Consider the following 16,900-nt stretch of genomic DNA (forward strand, 5'->3'; position numbering starts at 1 on the left):
AGTAAAGGAAGATCAGTATTTTATCTTTTCTGCATCAAAAGCTTTTCCTCTGTAGATAGCAAAAACTGAGACTTGCATAGGTTGTTATGCTACAAAGCCATACGGTGGATTAGAGAGATAGAAACAAAAGAATAAGATATCTTGATCTGTATTTCAAAAGCATGGTCCAGTTGCTTTTCATTTTCTGTTTTGAGTAAAGGAAGGTGTCTGTATTTTGACAAATTATGGATAGGTTGAAATGTTCTTAATGTAGACAAAAGTAAGCAGAGTAGTGCTGAAAAGGTAATCAAAATACTTCATACTGCTTCACATTATGGATGTATGTGTGAGACCTGGAATAAACTACTGAGTAATCAAGCCCTGGATGTGCAAGAGGGGTTCTGTTCCTAGAACCCTAAGATGGCAGTGAAATAAATACTGAAATTTGCATGGTAATGGTTTGATTTTTTCTTAAATGTATGTAATGTCACTGTAACATGAGCCTTACAGGAGAACTGATGAAGTACAACATCTGTGATGTTTGTTTCACCTTTTTCTGAATAACTTAAGCAAAAACACTTCATCATCATTGTAGATCTCAACTTAGTGTAATGTGAGCAAAGAGATATTTAGGCTTAATGCTCCCTGACAGATTGCTGCATACTTGCAGGGGTCTGCAGGTGAGTAATAAATAGTTTATAATCTTACATCCACTCATTTTTCTTGACAAACTATTTGTTGTAGCTTGTTTTGGAATGAAAGTGAACTGTTACTGCCTTAAAAAGAACCTTTCCTAAAGGCATCCCAGAGTGGATAGCTCATCTGTGTGGCACCCAGTATACTGCATGTAGAGTGTCACACATCATTTCTGAGATTTCTGTATCAGAGACAAACGAACTGGGTGTTCTTGCAGATACATGGATATTTTTTGAACGACCTGAGCACTCAAAAATATTTTAAAAGGCTCAGGTGCAAATGCCATGGCTAGGGATAATGGCATGATATGGGTTAGGAATGGATTCCTAATGTAAGGCTGCTAAGTACTGAGCATAAGTAGTGAGCCATGAGCATGAGCTGGAGTTTCCAGCTCTGCTACAAAGTCATGGCTGCCAAGTTTTAGATGAGGTTTGAGCAAAGAAGGTGGATAAAGTGAAGTGTGTTCAGCTGAGCACTGGGTAGCACAAAATAACAGCTGGAGAAAAAGCCGTGCCTTAAGCTGGCAAGCTAAAATGCTAAGAAAGCTTTTTTACCATAGTGGTAGTCAAACACTGTAGCAGGTTACCCAGAGATGTTCTGGAGATTCCATTCTTGGAGATGCTTGGGTCCCAATTGGACCCAATCCCAAGCAGGCTGCTGCAAACTGAACCTGCTCTGAGCCCAGAGCAGGGCTGGACTAGGCAGCCTCCCTTCCAGCCTCAGCTATTCTGCACTGCTCTTTAAGCTGTTCTCTAAAAAAGAAGAGAGAAGAGAAGAGTGAAGTGATTCAGTAGAGGTTTGCTCTCTCTTTCTTATCTGCTTCTTGTGTACAAGTGAGCAATAGGGTTGAGGAAACATTTGAGCCACAAATAGGAAATATTGGCTTTTCTGAGTCAATAATTAGTATGACTTCTTTCCTCTGTACAGGATAGGGATTTGGAGAGGCTCCGTCGGAAGTGGCTGTGTGCCTTAACAAAGCGTCAGGAATACCTTGATCAGCAATTGCAGAAACTTGTTGGGAAGTCTGGTAAGCAAAACACACTTGAGATAACAACAGTGGGAGGCTGAGATACGCACAGGCACTTTCAATGTATTGTAAAATCATAGAATCATGGAATTGTAGAATGGCTTCAGTTGGAAGGGACCCCAAGGGTCATGAATCTCCAACCCCCCCACCACATGCAGGGCCACCAACCTCCCCATTTCATAGCAGCCCAGGCTGCCCAGGGCCCCATCCAACCTGGCCTTGAACACCTCCAGGGATGGACGGGGCATCACAGCCTCTCTGGGCAGCTGTTCCAGCACCTCACCACTCTCATGGTAACGAACTTCCCCTTGATATGCAACCTAAATCTTCTCTCCTTTAACTTAAAACCATTTCCCCTTGTCCTGCTGTTATCACCCCTTTCAAAGAGTTGATTCCCCTCCTGTTTGTAGGCTCCCTTTAGGTACTGAAAGGCTGCCATGAGGTCACCCCGCAGCCTTCTTTTCTCCAGGCTGAACAAGCCCAGCTCCCTCAGCCTGTCTTTTTACAGGAGGTGCTCCAGTCCCCTGATCATCTTTGTGGCTCTCCTCTGGACCCTCTCCAACAGCTCCCTGTCTTTCTTGTGTTGGGGTACCCACACCTGGATGCAGTACTCCAGATGGAACCTACAAGGGCAGAGTAGAGAGGGACAATCACTTCCCTGTCCCTGCTGGCCACCCCAAATCTAGAAAAGAAGGAGTAAAGTGTTGAATCTCTGAGTCTACCACTACTTCACTTTCAGTGAAACAAAAGTTGGAGAAGCTTATGCAGAATTCAGTTTTTTTCGATGCTGTGTGCTTCTTTGTGTGCTGAACTTCTGAGCAGAGTGGGTCTGATTTTATTAAGATGGTATAGCAACAACACTTGGCAGTGGCACTGAGTCAGAAATGCTCTCTGTTGTCCTTACTGACATTGCTTCCCCAGATAAAACAGAGGATGATGCTGATCGGGAGGCACAGCTTCTAGAGATGAGGCTAACGCTCACTGAAGAAAGGAATGCTGTAATGGTGCCTTCTGCAGGCAGTGGGATCCCTGGAGCTCCAGCAGAGTGGTATGAGCATGCATTGCCACATGAAAGAATTAACATAAAAATGATGCATGGCTTCTTCCTGACTTGAATCGTTGCCATTTTGTTGCTTTCCTTAATCTGGACTCTACACTGCATGAGGAAAGTTGTTAAAATTAGGACTCTTGCTTATATTATTTTATTAGGCTGTGTATCTGAAATCCAGAAATGCTATTTAGTAAACGAAACCACTATTGATCAGAGAGTAATTATGACCTTCTGAAGAAACGGAATCAATATTTATTACCACTGCACTTACCATTTTAAAAAATTAGCTAATATGTTAATTACCTAGTTCATTCACTTAAAAGGCTGCTCTGTCATAATAAAACTGCATCTACAGGAGCATTTTGTTGCGCTCCTGGTTGAAGTGCAAAGTTTGTTTAGTCAGCAAGTGTTCCATGTAATTTTCTAAACATTAAAAATAGTAAATTACACTACACTGAGCTTGCCATACTGTAGCAGCTGTGAGTAACAACTGCAGATAAGGAAGCAAGGCTGCTTTGCTTCAGACCTCAGCATTGGTTGCTTTCAACTTTCTGCAGTGTTTTTCTGAGCTAAACTCTGACGATATTTATTGATGGAATTGACTGTCACGGGGTTTTAAATGGAGATTTGTTAAAATTAGAATCATAGAATCATAGAATGGCCTGAGTTGAAAAGGACCTCAAAGATCAGCTAGTTTCAACCCCCCTGCTGTGTGCAGGGTCGCCAACCACCAGACCAGGCTGCCCAGAGCCAGATTAGTACTTCTGAAACATAAAGATGTCATATGCTTTATTGGAGTACCATTGTCTTCAACATTAAAATACTGGGGTTTGAAAACAGTGGAGCTGCAGGAAACTTCCTTGGTGAAGAATCTATTTTGAACACATTTTCTCCAAAGGAAGTGTTCAGTGTGGTTCTTAGTGTGACCTTATACATCATATAAAAATCCAGCCTGCTCTTATTCACCATAAAATCATTAAGTTTGTCATGAGATGGCTACAGCCTTTCTACAGCTGTGACTGTAGCTAGGTGTCTTTTAAAATGTCTTTGATGCTTCATATTCCATTTTAGCACATCATTAATGTTGTAGCTTTAAAGTGCAAGGCCACAGAACACTCAGTTTTTAAAACAAGCAGAGCACAACCTGTGTTATCCCTGAATCACAGAATCACAGAATGGCCAGGGTTGGAAGGGACTTCAAGGATCACGAATCTCCAACCCCCTGCCACATGCAGGGCCACCAACCTCCCCATTTCATAGCAGCCCAGGCTGCCCAGGGCCCCATCCAACCTGGCCTTGAACACCTCCAGGGATGGACGGGGCATCACAGCCTCTCTGGGCAGCTGTTCCAGCACCTCACCACTCTCATAGTAAAGTGCTTCCCTCTGACATCCAACCTAAATCTTCCCTCCCTCAACTGAAACCCCTTTCCCCTTGTCCTGCTATCCCTGAACACATGCTGTGAAAAGCATGCCTTGTGTGGCTGCTTGGGCTCTGGGACAGATGTGTTTTATAAGACAGAGAAACAGTTGTGCACTGTGGCAGCATCAATGGAAGCTTGAGAAGTTTGGTGCTGGATTTTCTGACCAACTCTGCTGTCTTCACTGACATCAATAATGCAGAGGGGTTTGCATTTCATAAATGTGTATGTCAGAGTAAGTAAACTTAATTTTGCTATTAGTATTTTAGAGGGAGAAGACATTTCTGAAAGCAGAGGTCAAAGAATGTAATAATAGTAAGAGAGCTGGTATAAAAGAAGTAGCAATTTAGTTGAGACTCTGCAACAGTAAATTAAAATAAAGCTGTTTGGCAAGGTTATCATTGGTCTGACTTGGAATTGCAGTTGTACTGAATGTAATATTCTGTGAGCTTTTATCATAAAGTACGTGTGCTGGGTAAATCTGCTGTAATTTAAATGCCGCCATTGTCACTGTCTTACATTTTAGGACTCCCGTGCCTGGTATGGAAACTCACATTCCTGTTATTTTCCTTGACTTGAATGGTAAGTGGCTCTTAAAAGGACAGAGAACTTTGAAACAAACTTTGTACAACCAGTGATGTGGTAGAATTTAAAGCTAAGAAGATGATGAAATGCCCGGAACATCAGGTAGATCGATTTGAAGTGACACGTTTTTCACTGAAACACGTTGCTGAATGTTTCAAACCACACAGCGTTATGTATGGAAGGGACTGTGCATTCTGACAACCCTGCTACTCTGCAGATGTTTGGGTCAGTAAAAAGGAAATAGTAAAATGAGAGTACCCAACAGGATGAACAGCAGTAGATGATGTCATAAAAAAAGTAATCTCTGGATGGAATGCTCCTCCCGAGGCCTTGCAAGGTTTTTATGCTGGTGCTGTATTATGTCTTTAACAGTTGGAAGAAAATATGAAGTCACCATTAGTAATGTCTGCATAACAAAAATAAACAATTCAAATACAAGATCCAGTGTGGTGTACTTGATTAGATAGTGTTAGGAAAGATGGGTAAATCACAGATGAGAAACGGAGAACCCCAAATAGACCAGGGAGCCAGCAGTGCTTGATTGGTTGAACAAATCCTTCTCGTGATGTTTGGAAGAGGGTCTGTGCTTGGGTTAAAAGCATCAGGTAAGAGGTGAGAAGTGGCATTCTGCCTGTGGAGATGAGGGTTTTGCTGTGGTGCTGTTTGCATTAAGGCTTATTTACCTCAAAAAGCCCATTGAAATATTGAAGGGCTTCAGAGAGGAGCGAGTTAATAATTCATTAATGGTGGGGGACTTAAGCGGGTTGAGCGTGTTCCTGAAAACCATGCTAAAGATTTAATCATGGTCTAAATGTACCATACTTCTTCAACCAGCTGCTCTTCTTTATTTCAAAAAAGAAAAAAAAAACAAAATCACCTAGCTAATAAACCCAAGCAATGTACTTGGTATAATTGTGAAGCAGTGCTCAAAATAGAATGGAGGATATTTAAGGAATAAAAAGGAAGCGAAGGGATATTTACAACCAGAGGATTTTCCTGCACAAGAGAGTACTTTATAAGGCTCACTTTGCGTTCCCACATTTTTGTGAACAGTTTCTATGTAGAAATGAAATGTAAATTAATAACTTGGGTGTTTTTAAAAAGGAAATTATGATTTTACCTTCTCTCCCTTCTGCATTCACCACTGATTCTAGCTGATGACTTCAGCTCCCAAGATAACCTTGATGACCCAGAAGCAGGTGGGTGGGATGCGACTCTTGTTGCTGAAGAAGAGGAGGAATTTTTTGAACTGCAGATTGTAAAACATCATGATAGTGAGGTAAGTAGAGATACAGATTAGCACATTTAACTCAGAAGCCTTTTAGATGTTTGCTTTATACGTATAAGGCCACTAAGTTGGTCAGGCAGGACTTGCCCTTGAGAAGTCCATGCTGGTTGTCTCAAATCACCTCCATCTCTTCTACTGCCTTAGCATGGTTTCCAGGATCTCCTCCATGATCTACACCAGCACAGGCATGAAGCTAACAGGTCGGTGGTTAATTGGATAGTCCTCTCTACCCTTCTTAAAAATGGCTGTGACGTTGCCTTTTCACACCCATCTTTAAAGATATCACGGAAGTCATATCGTATCATATCATATCACAGAATGGCCTGGGTTGCAAAGGCCCACAATGCTCATCCAGTTCCAACCCCCTGCTGTGTGCAGGTCACCAACCAGCAGCCCAGGCTGCCCAGAGCCACATCCAGCCTGGCCTTGAATGCCTGCAGGGATGGGGCATCCACAGCCTCCTTGGGCAACCTGTTCCAGTGCCTCACCACCTTCTGGGGGAAAAACTTCCTCCTCAGATCCAACCTAAACCTGCCCTGTCTCAGTTTATAACCGTTCCCCCTTGTCCTATCACCATCCACCCTCATAAACAGCCGTTCCCCCTCCTGTTTCTACGCGCCCTTCAAATATTGGAAAGCCACAATGAGATCCCCCTGGAGCCTTCTCTTCTCCAAGCTAAGCAAGCCCAGTTCCCTCAGCCTTCCTTCAGGGAGGTCCTTTTTGTAGAGGCAGTTGTTGTTTGCAAGGGACATTCGCTAGGAGCTGAACCACAGTTTGAAAAATAAAATTCAAGAATCTTCCTTCATCTGAGTCTCAGCCAATTAAATTATGAAAGCCTTCAGCTGAAAAAGCAAGCAATCTTAACTAAGGTTATGGTTAACATGTTTAGCTGTGCACTGTTACGTGCATTATGTTCTCATTTTACCACATAGCTCATTGTTTTACATCTTCACAACTCTTGGTGGATAATTTCTGCTACAAGGTTTAGAATAATTGGATATGGTTTTTTAACTTAGTCTTCTACGTTCTTTTATGTTTATTATTCCTGTTGATTTTGATTGGCTTTGTTGTCTGCTGTTGTTCTCCTTTGTCTTAAAAGCCTGTAAGGATAAATGCCAAAATATTTTTCTTGTGATTTCAACAAAAAAAGCATTTAAAACTGCAGTAACAATAATTATGAAATTATTAAGTAATCGTTTAGGGATGTGGTTTAGTGGGCATAATGGTGATGAGTTGGTGGTTGGACTTGTCCTTTGTGGTCTTTTCCAATCTATGATTCTAATGATCTATATTTTAACAGTCAAGAAGAGAAATTCCAGCATTTGCTGTATTGATAGAAGTGTTTCCACAAAATGTTTCAACTCTGCATTCCGAATATAGGAGATCTCAAATACTGAGTGCAGAGGTTGTGTAGTGAGATGGAAGATTTTCACTGCAATCTCAGTTGCTGTCTAGTTTATCTTAATAAATTAGGCCAAATGGCCCTGCAGTTTTGCATATTTTAAAATTTATTTGCAGTGATCTTGGGTATTCAGTGGTCTTTTTATTGAGAGGAAATGTTCCAGTTTGAGCAAGTTGGCATTTTCAATCCCAGCATCTTCATTTGGTAAACTAATCTCAATTTCTTAAATGGCCTCTTCTGAAGTGCAGGGATTTTTCTTCATAGGGACTGAAATGGAGAAGCTGACTCTCAAAATTTATGTATTATGTATTTTTCATAATTATGCTTAATTAATTACAGTTAATTATACACCTAATTATGCTTATTAGAGGATACATTTTTTTTTTTCCTTCGCAGGTGAAAGTAGAAGCCTCCTGGGACTCCACAGTCCACGACTGCATCCAGCTCAGTAAAGGAACAGCAGCAGATGAAAGAGTTTACCTTATTGTGAGAGCCACTGTGCAGCTCAGCCATCCTGCAGAAATGCAGTTGGTGTTGCGCAAACGCATCTGCGTCAATGTTTATGGCAGACAGGTTTGTCTTCTGCAGTCCTTCATGTGTTCACCCTGCCCTGAGCTTGTCACTGCCTCAGGAAGGGAAGGCTGTGGTTTGTGCAACAGGACTCTGCTGTGACTGTTCTCTTTCATTTATACCAGAATGGAAGCATCATATTAGCAGCTTGCGGGAGGATTTAGGCTGCCATGTGGTTTTCACTGCATTTTTTACATTGTGGATGATGATGCAGCTTTTTTTTAAGGCTTAATGGCAACTTAGTATATGGGAGCCTTTGTTAGCTACTGAGTGACTGCTTTATCCCCATTCATTGAGCAAAGTAGAAAAAGCTCACTTGTCCTGAGCTTGGAGTTCCTATTTTACAAAAAACTGCATCCAAAGAAACTTGGGTGTTTCCCTACTCCTGTAGTATATTCACACATTAGTGCTATTTCTGTGTAGTCATTCAGATATTTAGAGGTAAGCAAGCAGTAGCTGGAACAGAGATCCCTTTGTGTAATGTCTCAGCTAATCACTCTCAGTCTAACCTGTTTTCCAGTTGTGCTGTATTTCTGATGCTGCGTAGTTGAGAGTAGGATGCTTCCTAAGTGGAAAGCAGAATTTTGTTATTCCATTTGTGGCAACACGTTCTGACAAATATCTTATTCCTACCATGGTGAGGAAGAAGATTTTGTTCAGCATTGCCTCAGAATCCAGCTTCCCTTAGCAATGATGATGACAAAGCAAGGAGCCTGAATTGTTGTTCTATTTGCACTTCTGTATTAAAATTTGGAGCAAGAGCAGAGAGGTGTGGTCCCTCCCAGGAACCCTGTAGGCCACTGTGAGCTGCTTTTACTGTTCAAAATGTAAAAACTACAGCTCTCAGGCAACAGCTATTTCTCAGAAAGGGATCAGGGATTTTTAAATAATACACAGCGGGAGGAATTTGCTCAGTAGGTTGAGCCTGCCAATAGTTATAACTGTGCTAAGTCTTCATCAATTCTGTTTTCTGCAGATTCTGTCAATTATTCTTCCTTACTGTTCTCCAATACCGAATCTTTCTTGCTAGCTTTCTGGCTAACTTTCTTGCTAGCTTTCTAAAAAATCCTCATCGATAACCTTTCCCGGGCGTTTGTCTCAGCAGCATCTTTGAATGACTCATCTCTGCATTAATTCAACAGTCCAGTTCTTAACCCTGCGAGGCGCCAAGTCAGCATAAACAATGACCATGCCCCCTTAAATCATCCTTCATAACGATCTCTTTGGTCAAGAATTTAATGCCTGTACTTGTCAATATTCAAGACAAGTCACCTAAGGCTCCACAAAAAAATATCCAGAACTAGCAAATGTATTGCGTGCTGGTTTAACAGTCACCTTGCAGTGAAGGAAGGTAATTCTTTTTCTGTGTCTTAAATGCAGAAGAGCAAATGATTTGTCTCCAAGTCAAAATCTTTGAATCTTAAGTATTTGCTGGCTAATCTTTTGGGTTTGGGCTTCTTTCTTTGTCAACTCTACTTACTTCACTCGAGTACATTAAAACATTTTTTTCTGTAGCAAGAAATATTTCCTTTCTGTCTCCCCACAGGGCTTTGCACAGAGCTTCCTCCGAAGAATGTCTCACCGAAGTTCCATTCCTGGCTGTGGTGTCACTTTTGAGATAGTCTCAAATATTCCAGAGGTGAATAAGAATGCAAATTATCTGAAATTGGCTGGGATTCTCTAATTTCCTGCAATGTCCCTTTATTTTAAGCATGCTTTTTCTTGCTGCTGGAAGCATAAAGTATGATTCTTATAAAAGATTAAGCAAACTTATTTACATGTTTAGACTTATCAACAACGTGTGTCTTGTCAGTGTCACTGTGTATTTTGTTGAGTGAGCATCCATTTGCTTAAGTCCTTGAAGAAACGTTTTAAAGGAAAGGGGAATAAATATAGGTAGCTGAAATACCTCATGTAGGGAATGTGATAATATGTTAAAAAAGCAAACAAGCAAACGAAACCAACAATACAAACCAACAAAATATTAACCACCCTCCACACACCCTAAATTCTTAAGTAACATCTTAATGTAACCCTTGATTCCTGAGTACATTCATAGTTGAATCCTAATTCCTTCCTTCCAGACAGATGCTCTGTCAGAGCACTTGTAAAGCATTAACACATGAAGAGCCAAAGGGCTGATTGCTGCCTGACTCTCTTTTATGTTCTGATGTATTTAACACCGTGTTTCAACGTCTCTCAAGCTATGCCCATTTTTTTTTTCCTTCTGCAAGTCACTTGAAATTTTATTTCCTTCACGGAGTAGATAATGCCTTAAATGTGTTTGAGTGCTTTATAATTACAAGATATCTGAATACAGCCCTTTAGCTAATCAATGGCAATGTCTTACTGTGAGACTCTCTCAATAAAAAAAAAAAAAAAAACACAGGAAAAAGGGAATGAAAACCAACAACAACCATGTATAACTTGAGGTGGCGTTGATGATTTCTGAGTATGATATGGCATATTTAGAAAAGTCCAACAAGGCATTTGGATCTCCCCCTGTACTTAAGGGAAAACAGTGTTGAATCTGTCCTGCACATTTTAAAAATGCATTTTCTTCAGGACTGATGGAGGAGGGTTTTGTTTTTAGAGCATGTCATTTCTTTTCTTCTTTCCAGGATGCTCAAGGAGCTGAAGAGCGGGAAGCACTGGCCAGAATGGCAGCAAATGTTGAAGACGCAGCTTCAGCTGACTCTGAAGCCTACATAGAGAAGTACTTGCGAAGTGTGCTGGCTGTGGAGAACATTCTCACCTTGGATCGTCTGCGGCAGGTCTGATGTTAGGGCTGTAGCACACAGCAGTTGTGTACTTACTCAGTACAGTATATGACAATGCAGATGTTTTCATAAGGACATACAGTGGCTGGCAACCCAAGACCCCCCCCCTTAAGCTTTACAAAGTGTGCCTGTGGCAGAAGTCCAAAGAAGCAAATGTAGTTCACTTTACATAGATGTTCTCACTGAATTATCTGCAAGATGGGTGAATGGGGCTGGGAGCTTTGTATTACATGCACCATCTCTTATCCTTGGTTGGTTTTTAAGACTGTCCATTGCTGATTATGTAGCAGAAAAAGCAGATAGGGTTGATGTGAGCTTTTGCTTTCTGAAGGTTAGGATTTACTACAGATTTTCCAAGTTGCTAGTAGAGCTCGTGTCATTTTGAATCACAAAATCATAGAATCATTACAGCTGGAACAGACCTTTAAGATCATCTAGTCCATATGCTCATATTCTGCCTTGGAGCAACCAAACCTGTTCTCTTTAATATGTATGACACTGATTGGGTTAATCTTGAGCACTGCAACTTGATCTGTGTACCAGGGAAAATATGGAAGAGAAAAACATTTATTGAAAATTGTTCTTCTGGATATAAATTATGCAAGAGTAAAAGAAAGTTATGCAAAGCAAGCCAGAGTGTGTGCTTGCCCGCTATAAATTAATGGTGAAGTGCGATGCACTCGGAAGTATTGAAAGCAAGGTCCCTGTCATGTGTAATTAGTTTAAGGGATTAAAATAGGAGCTCAGCTACAAAAAGAAGCCTGTCTTCACATCTGTAGCAGTCATCTCCCAGAATCAGAATTAGCTGTAAAGTCCTATATGTGCCAATCAGCAAAAAACTTAATGTTTTTCCACTCTTGCACTTCTAGCTGTGTTACATACAATTTTTAGATTACAGTAAACTTCACAGATGGGAGCCAGTGCTATACAGCTGTTTAATAACATTTTTCTTGTATAGACAAAGATGGGATGATTGGAGCTTGGATTCTGGCAAAACACGCCTAGTATTTTCTATCTTTTGCTTCTGTGTGATTTGCAGGAAGTTGCAGTAAAAGAGCAGCTAATGGGAAAAGGAAAACTCTACCGGAGGAGCCTGAGCTCTCCCAATGTGAACCGGGTGAGTATTCCGTGCTGGAGTCCGCAGCAGATTGAGGGCAGCAAGTGCATCTTTCAATTACCAATCGAACATAGCAATAAATTTCCTTTTGCTTGACTGTTCTGCTTGTCTGTGCTGTTTGTCATCCTGCAAATCACTGTGGGTAGACAAAATCTGCATGTTTTCATATTTTCACCGTACGGATTAGTGTGCTTTAGAGTACCTGCATAAATCCACATCGTTGGAAAAAGCAGAACACTAGTTTTTCATCTAACTATCAACTTTTTCCCTAGAAGTTTTGAAAGCAAGTTCCAAGTATTTACTGATTTTAATTTTGTGTTGTAGAAGCATTATCTTTTTCTTGATTAGTGCATAAGAAGAAAGAGACGTTTCTGCTTTCCAACGTTTTAAATGAAATGCTTTGGTTGAGCTGATAATGAAAACTGGTCAAATTTTGGCCTCTCTTAGGTCACTAATTGGGATTTCACCTTTCATCGTCTCTCGACTTTCAGCTCCGCTTTAACTGAAGGCTTTACTTTCACCCTTCCTTGTGTTCGTCAAGTTGCATATTTATCAGTTGTTCAAGTTTTTGTTAAGAAATAATTCTGCTTGCCTTGACCATTTCAGCTTTCTGCAAGCCGCCAAGATTTAGCTCCTCCTTATAACCTGAGCAGCAATCGGGTGAGTATCTGAAGCTCTCCTGGGAAATCTTCTACTGAAAAGGAGTAGCTACCATGACTGCATTACACCAGGTGCAGGGGTGTAGTTGAGAAATATCCTTACAAGATGAGGCACACCCACCTGTTCCTTGTATCATTGAGACTGCTCATTGGAATTACTTGCTTTGTGCAGCACCAGACATCCCTGGGAAGGCTCCCATGTTTTCATCAGCCACGTAGCACTGCTGCCAACAACTGTGGGATGTGCAGTGGCAGGCCTGTGCCAAACAGACCAGGTTAAACGTAGCCGTCCGTCACTTGGGGGTGTGCTTTTCAAGGGAAGTTTTCTCACTGTCTATCTTCAGAGCTCTTCCAAAGCTTTCAGTTGAATGGATGCAAACCTGTTGGGTAAGGGACAAATCTGAGCTCACGTCTAAGCTCAGGTTCATCTTCAGTATAGAATGGAATGCATTGAGTCTATGCCTTTCAGGGCAGAACCCTGCAGTGGATGATTTGATAATTCAGCCCATTACGCTCCTTAAAAATAATGGCACAGATCAAAAGTGTTTCTTCAAAAAGAGAAAAATTAAAATTAAATGTATTTTCCAAAGCCAAGATAAACTAAGGGGCTCTCTCCTGATAGATATTTTGCCAAGTGAGCATGTAGTCATTTTGAAAAGGTGAATCTAGTGGTGACAAGACGTTTTAATGCATAATGCAGTTGCACGGAATAATAGGATTTTGATGTAGTGCTCTAGCATTGGTTGCTAAATCTGCTACATCTGATCCATGTAGAGAATGCTAAAAGGTGTGCAGGTAATCAAGTGCTTACAGCAGCTTCCGTTTGGAGAGAACTGTGGAATGTCTCAATATTGTAGGTTTTTAAAGCAGAAATTAAAGTCTGGAGTACTTACATTTTTTGTTTCTCTCCTCTCCTCAACAATTTCCCTCACTTCATGTTTCAGAGTCCAAAGGTCCCAGCAGAGGTAATGCATTAGGTCCACCTAATGAGTGGGATAATAATTTTATCTCACTATAAAGTTTATTTTGCTCCCTTAAACGCTTTTACTTCCTGCTTTGAAGATGCTGCTGTTGGTGTCTCATTTGCATAGTAGACAGCAAATGAGATTTTTCTGTTGAAAAGCCTGTCATTAACGCTGTGTGAAACCGCTACAAGGAAGATTCTGCTTCTTGGGGCCTTCTTATGGTTTGTTACATCCTGCAGCTATTTAGATGGCATTTCTCAGAGTTCTTTGGACAGGGTGCAGTATTTTAGAAATGACCCATCTTTGCTTTAACAACTAGAAAAAATACATATATAAAAGCAAGCAAATATTTGCTGGTTGTGTACAGCCTGGAAATGAGATGAACGTTGAGTGAGAGTTTCTACCATGTCTTGCTGAGGCTGTCTGGCTTCAGATAGCTCAGTGCTAACAACACTTGATTGCTATGAAAGAATGAGTTGAAATTAACCCTAGGACAATGGAAACCCATATTTAATCTTCTTATCCCATTAACATTGTCAGAGGGATAACTGTATGTCCCCTTGACTGTACCAAGCTTTGGTTAAGCAGAGTTGATTATTAGTGGTTTGCATGGCGTTTTGCAGCTCTTCGCCTCATTTAGGGTGGCTGCTGACAAATGCACTGTACCACTGTGATGTGGGGCTGCAGCTTCTCTCCTTGCTTGCAGAGTACCTGTTTTCAAAGCATCCCTTGCTCAGGACAATAATGGGGGCTGATGCAGGGGCTCATTCCAAAGCTGGTTCAGTTTCCATAGAGAGATGAATGGAAGCTTTTTGTAATCAGAGTGAAATGTTAATCATATTCTTAAATGTTCCTGTAGCACACGTAGAGCACACTAGTGATAGCATTTTATGTATTTTAGAACTAAGGATCCACAAATGACTTCATTTTTAGCTAAGTTAGGTGGCTTTTGCCACTTGGAAAGCAATTCAGTGGAAAAAAAAGTTTTCTCCAGCACTGATGAATCATCATCTCCCAGGAATTTTTGTTTACAAGTGACTATAAGAAGCTGATCTCTAACAAGTGGTTTATTGTATCATAAGAAATGTCAGTCCCAGTATAGTAATTGCATAATAAATTGGATACAGGGCTTATCTGCCCAGCCTGTGTATGTTAATATTAGTGGACACCTTTACTTATTTCACAGTCTTCCTCTCTTTAACTTTTATTCCATTACTTCATTTCCCTCTCCAATTTTATGTTATTATTCCTGGCGTTGTTGCTGCCTTTACTGTGGATCTTAAGCTGCGTAGGAAGGCCTCTCTCATTTCTGTATGTAAAGCACTGTTCATACTGGGAAAGTTGTGAAAGTGGATTCTGCTTCAGTTTCCAGCAATATGAATGGCCAGAACACATTTTCCTGTAAAACAAAATATATTTAAAAAGAGTTATCATAAGATGAAACAATGGTGTAGGTGCAACTAAGGTAGGTAGACCAGAATTATGACCTGGGCTCATCGTGCAGTCGTAGCTGAATCTTTCTTGCTACATGTGGTCACGCTCCCATGAAAAGCCAGAAAAGCCTCATTGCAGAACTGGAGGAGAGGTGTGATGTGGCACATTTTGAAACAAAACCTAAGGAATATCTCAGTGCATTGACACCAGAGAGCTCCCAGAGATCAGGTCAGAGATTCCCAGCATTTAAATAATACCAGTTGCTTAGACCTAAAATGTATGTGTTCCAGTTAGTGAACACACAGAGCAGTGAGAGTGCTGTGTGGCGTGCATGTCTGAAACTTGGCAACTGTATCAATGCAGTTAATAATCCTTACTTTTCTTTTCTTTTGAGAGATTGAGGCGGGTTATCTTTCAAACCAACTTAGTAAAATCTTTCATTCATCAACTGCCTTTTACCCCTCTAGATTTTTAGCACAACACTTGACCCTTCCAGTTGTTCCCAGTGTTTTCTTTCTCTATGTTTCTCTGTGTGCTGCCATGATTTACCTACTTTATAATGGTAAATCAATAACGGTCAACTCAGAGTTGAGCGTCATATTGTCTCTAAACATATGTGACCATCAACGTAAGATGATAATCCTTCTTCTCTAAAACAGATTATTTTTGATTTGAAAACCCAACATATTTTAAGTACCTGGCCAGACAAATGCTATTTTCAAGTGCATATTCCTGCTTGCAGGGCCAGTGTTTTATTTAGTCTGGTAAAATACTTAACATTATGCAGGAAATGTAGTCATCTGTAATGTCAAGACTGAAGTAAAATTTCTTAAAGATCCTAAGGAAAATAAGTGTTTGTTTGTTTTCCTAAGGAAAAAGTCACTACGTCTTGCCATTGTTTTTGTACAGGATGAATCCTCTGGAAGTGTTTAGCTCTGTTTCATATTTACTCTCATTTTTTTGAATCACTCTTCAAACAGGTCTAGAAAGCCGATGTACTTGTCTGAATGATTTCTGTTGGAACAGTCAAGGAAGGGCACTTGTGACTCAATAAATCATGATTCACAGAATGATTCAGTTGCTTCTTACCTACATTGAGTCAGTGTTCTAGTAAGTTTGCAAGCTTTCCCCACATAGTCTATTTTTGATATCTCTGTGGTATCAAGAAGCCCTTTAGACATGGCCTGTGGACAGAAAATTGTTAGGACCTGCCACCTTTGTCCATTTGTCTTTAGTAAGAGGGTCATCATCATTAAAAAGGAAAAAAAGCTTTGCTATGTTGTCCAAAAAGAAGCCTTCAGATGCTTTCCCCTCTTCCTTAGACCACCATCTACCAGGCTGATGCCATTACCAGTCCTAAAAGTAACAAAACCAAATGGTTCTTTTCACAGTTCATTTAGTCTTGTGACCATATCCCACCAAACATTCTACTTTCTGTAAACTTCCTTAGTGTCACTGAGCTGGTGCATCACAGGAGATTGAATTACGCTGAGATTTTCCTCATCTGGGAATTTTGGCTCTCCTGCCAACTAATCCATCAGTGGAAGCCAACAAAGTGGACTTAAAGAAAAACTCGACATCCCAAAAAGGAAGACTTTGAGCATAGTGTAGAATCACTGGAAGTTTCCACTCTGGCTTTAAACACCTACTGCAGGACTTGTAAACTACTGAGGGTGCCCACTGTTCAGGATGCTGGCCATGCCATTCCACGCTCTCTGCCACTATCCAATCTTGGGGCTGGATATACCTGGAGGATGTTCATAAATAGTTGTTTCAATTTAAAAAAAAGAAAAGCCTGAAACACATTAAATCAGCATGGCAATAGGAACATGCTGGTTTGAGCATTCCCACTTGTCTCTCCCACAGCCTGGTTCCCCAAGGACACAAAGTAAAGAGAGAAATTATTAACAGTGTCCAAGATATGGTT

The 16,900-nt window shown here is 40.7% G+C and overlaps 1 protein-coding gene across 2 annotated transcripts in view; it reads left to right on the plus strand.

Annotated features, from left to right (window-relative positions):
- KIF13B (kinesin family member 13B) overlaps window positions 1-16,900 on the plus strand; it is a 120,592-nt gene that overhangs the window by 82,366 nt on the left and 21,326 nt on the right. For both annotated transcript variants that reach the window (XM_042832727.1, XM_042832728.1), the window contains exons 27-35: window positions 1,603-1,702; window positions 2,624-2,750; window positions 4,700-4,755; window positions 5,913-6,037; window positions 7,845-8,021; window positions 9,565-9,657; window positions 10,640-10,792; window positions 11,838-11,915; window positions 12,522-12,575. In XM_042832727.1, the coding sequence (XP_042688661.1) occupies window positions 1,603-1,702; window positions 2,624-2,750; window positions 4,700-4,755; window positions 5,913-6,037; window positions 7,845-8,021; window positions 9,565-9,657; window positions 10,640-10,792; window positions 11,838-11,915; window positions 12,522-12,575 (963 nt within the window). The remainder of the gene's footprint in view (window positions 1-1,602; window positions 1,703-2,623; window positions 2,751-4,699; window positions 4,756-5,912; window positions 6,038-7,844; window positions 8,022-9,564; window positions 9,658-10,639; window positions 10,793-11,837; window positions 11,916-12,521; window positions 12,576-16,900) is intronic.

The sequence above is a fragment of the Centrocercus urophasianus genome, unplaced genomic scaffold (assembly GCF_019232065.1).
Source record: "Centrocercus urophasianus isolate 14NV4802_14NV808 unplaced genomic scaffold, USGS_Curo_1.0 seq_39, whole genome shotgun sequence".
NCBI lineage: Eukaryota > Metazoa > Chordata > Aves > Galliformes > Phasianidae > Centrocercus > Centrocercus urophasianus.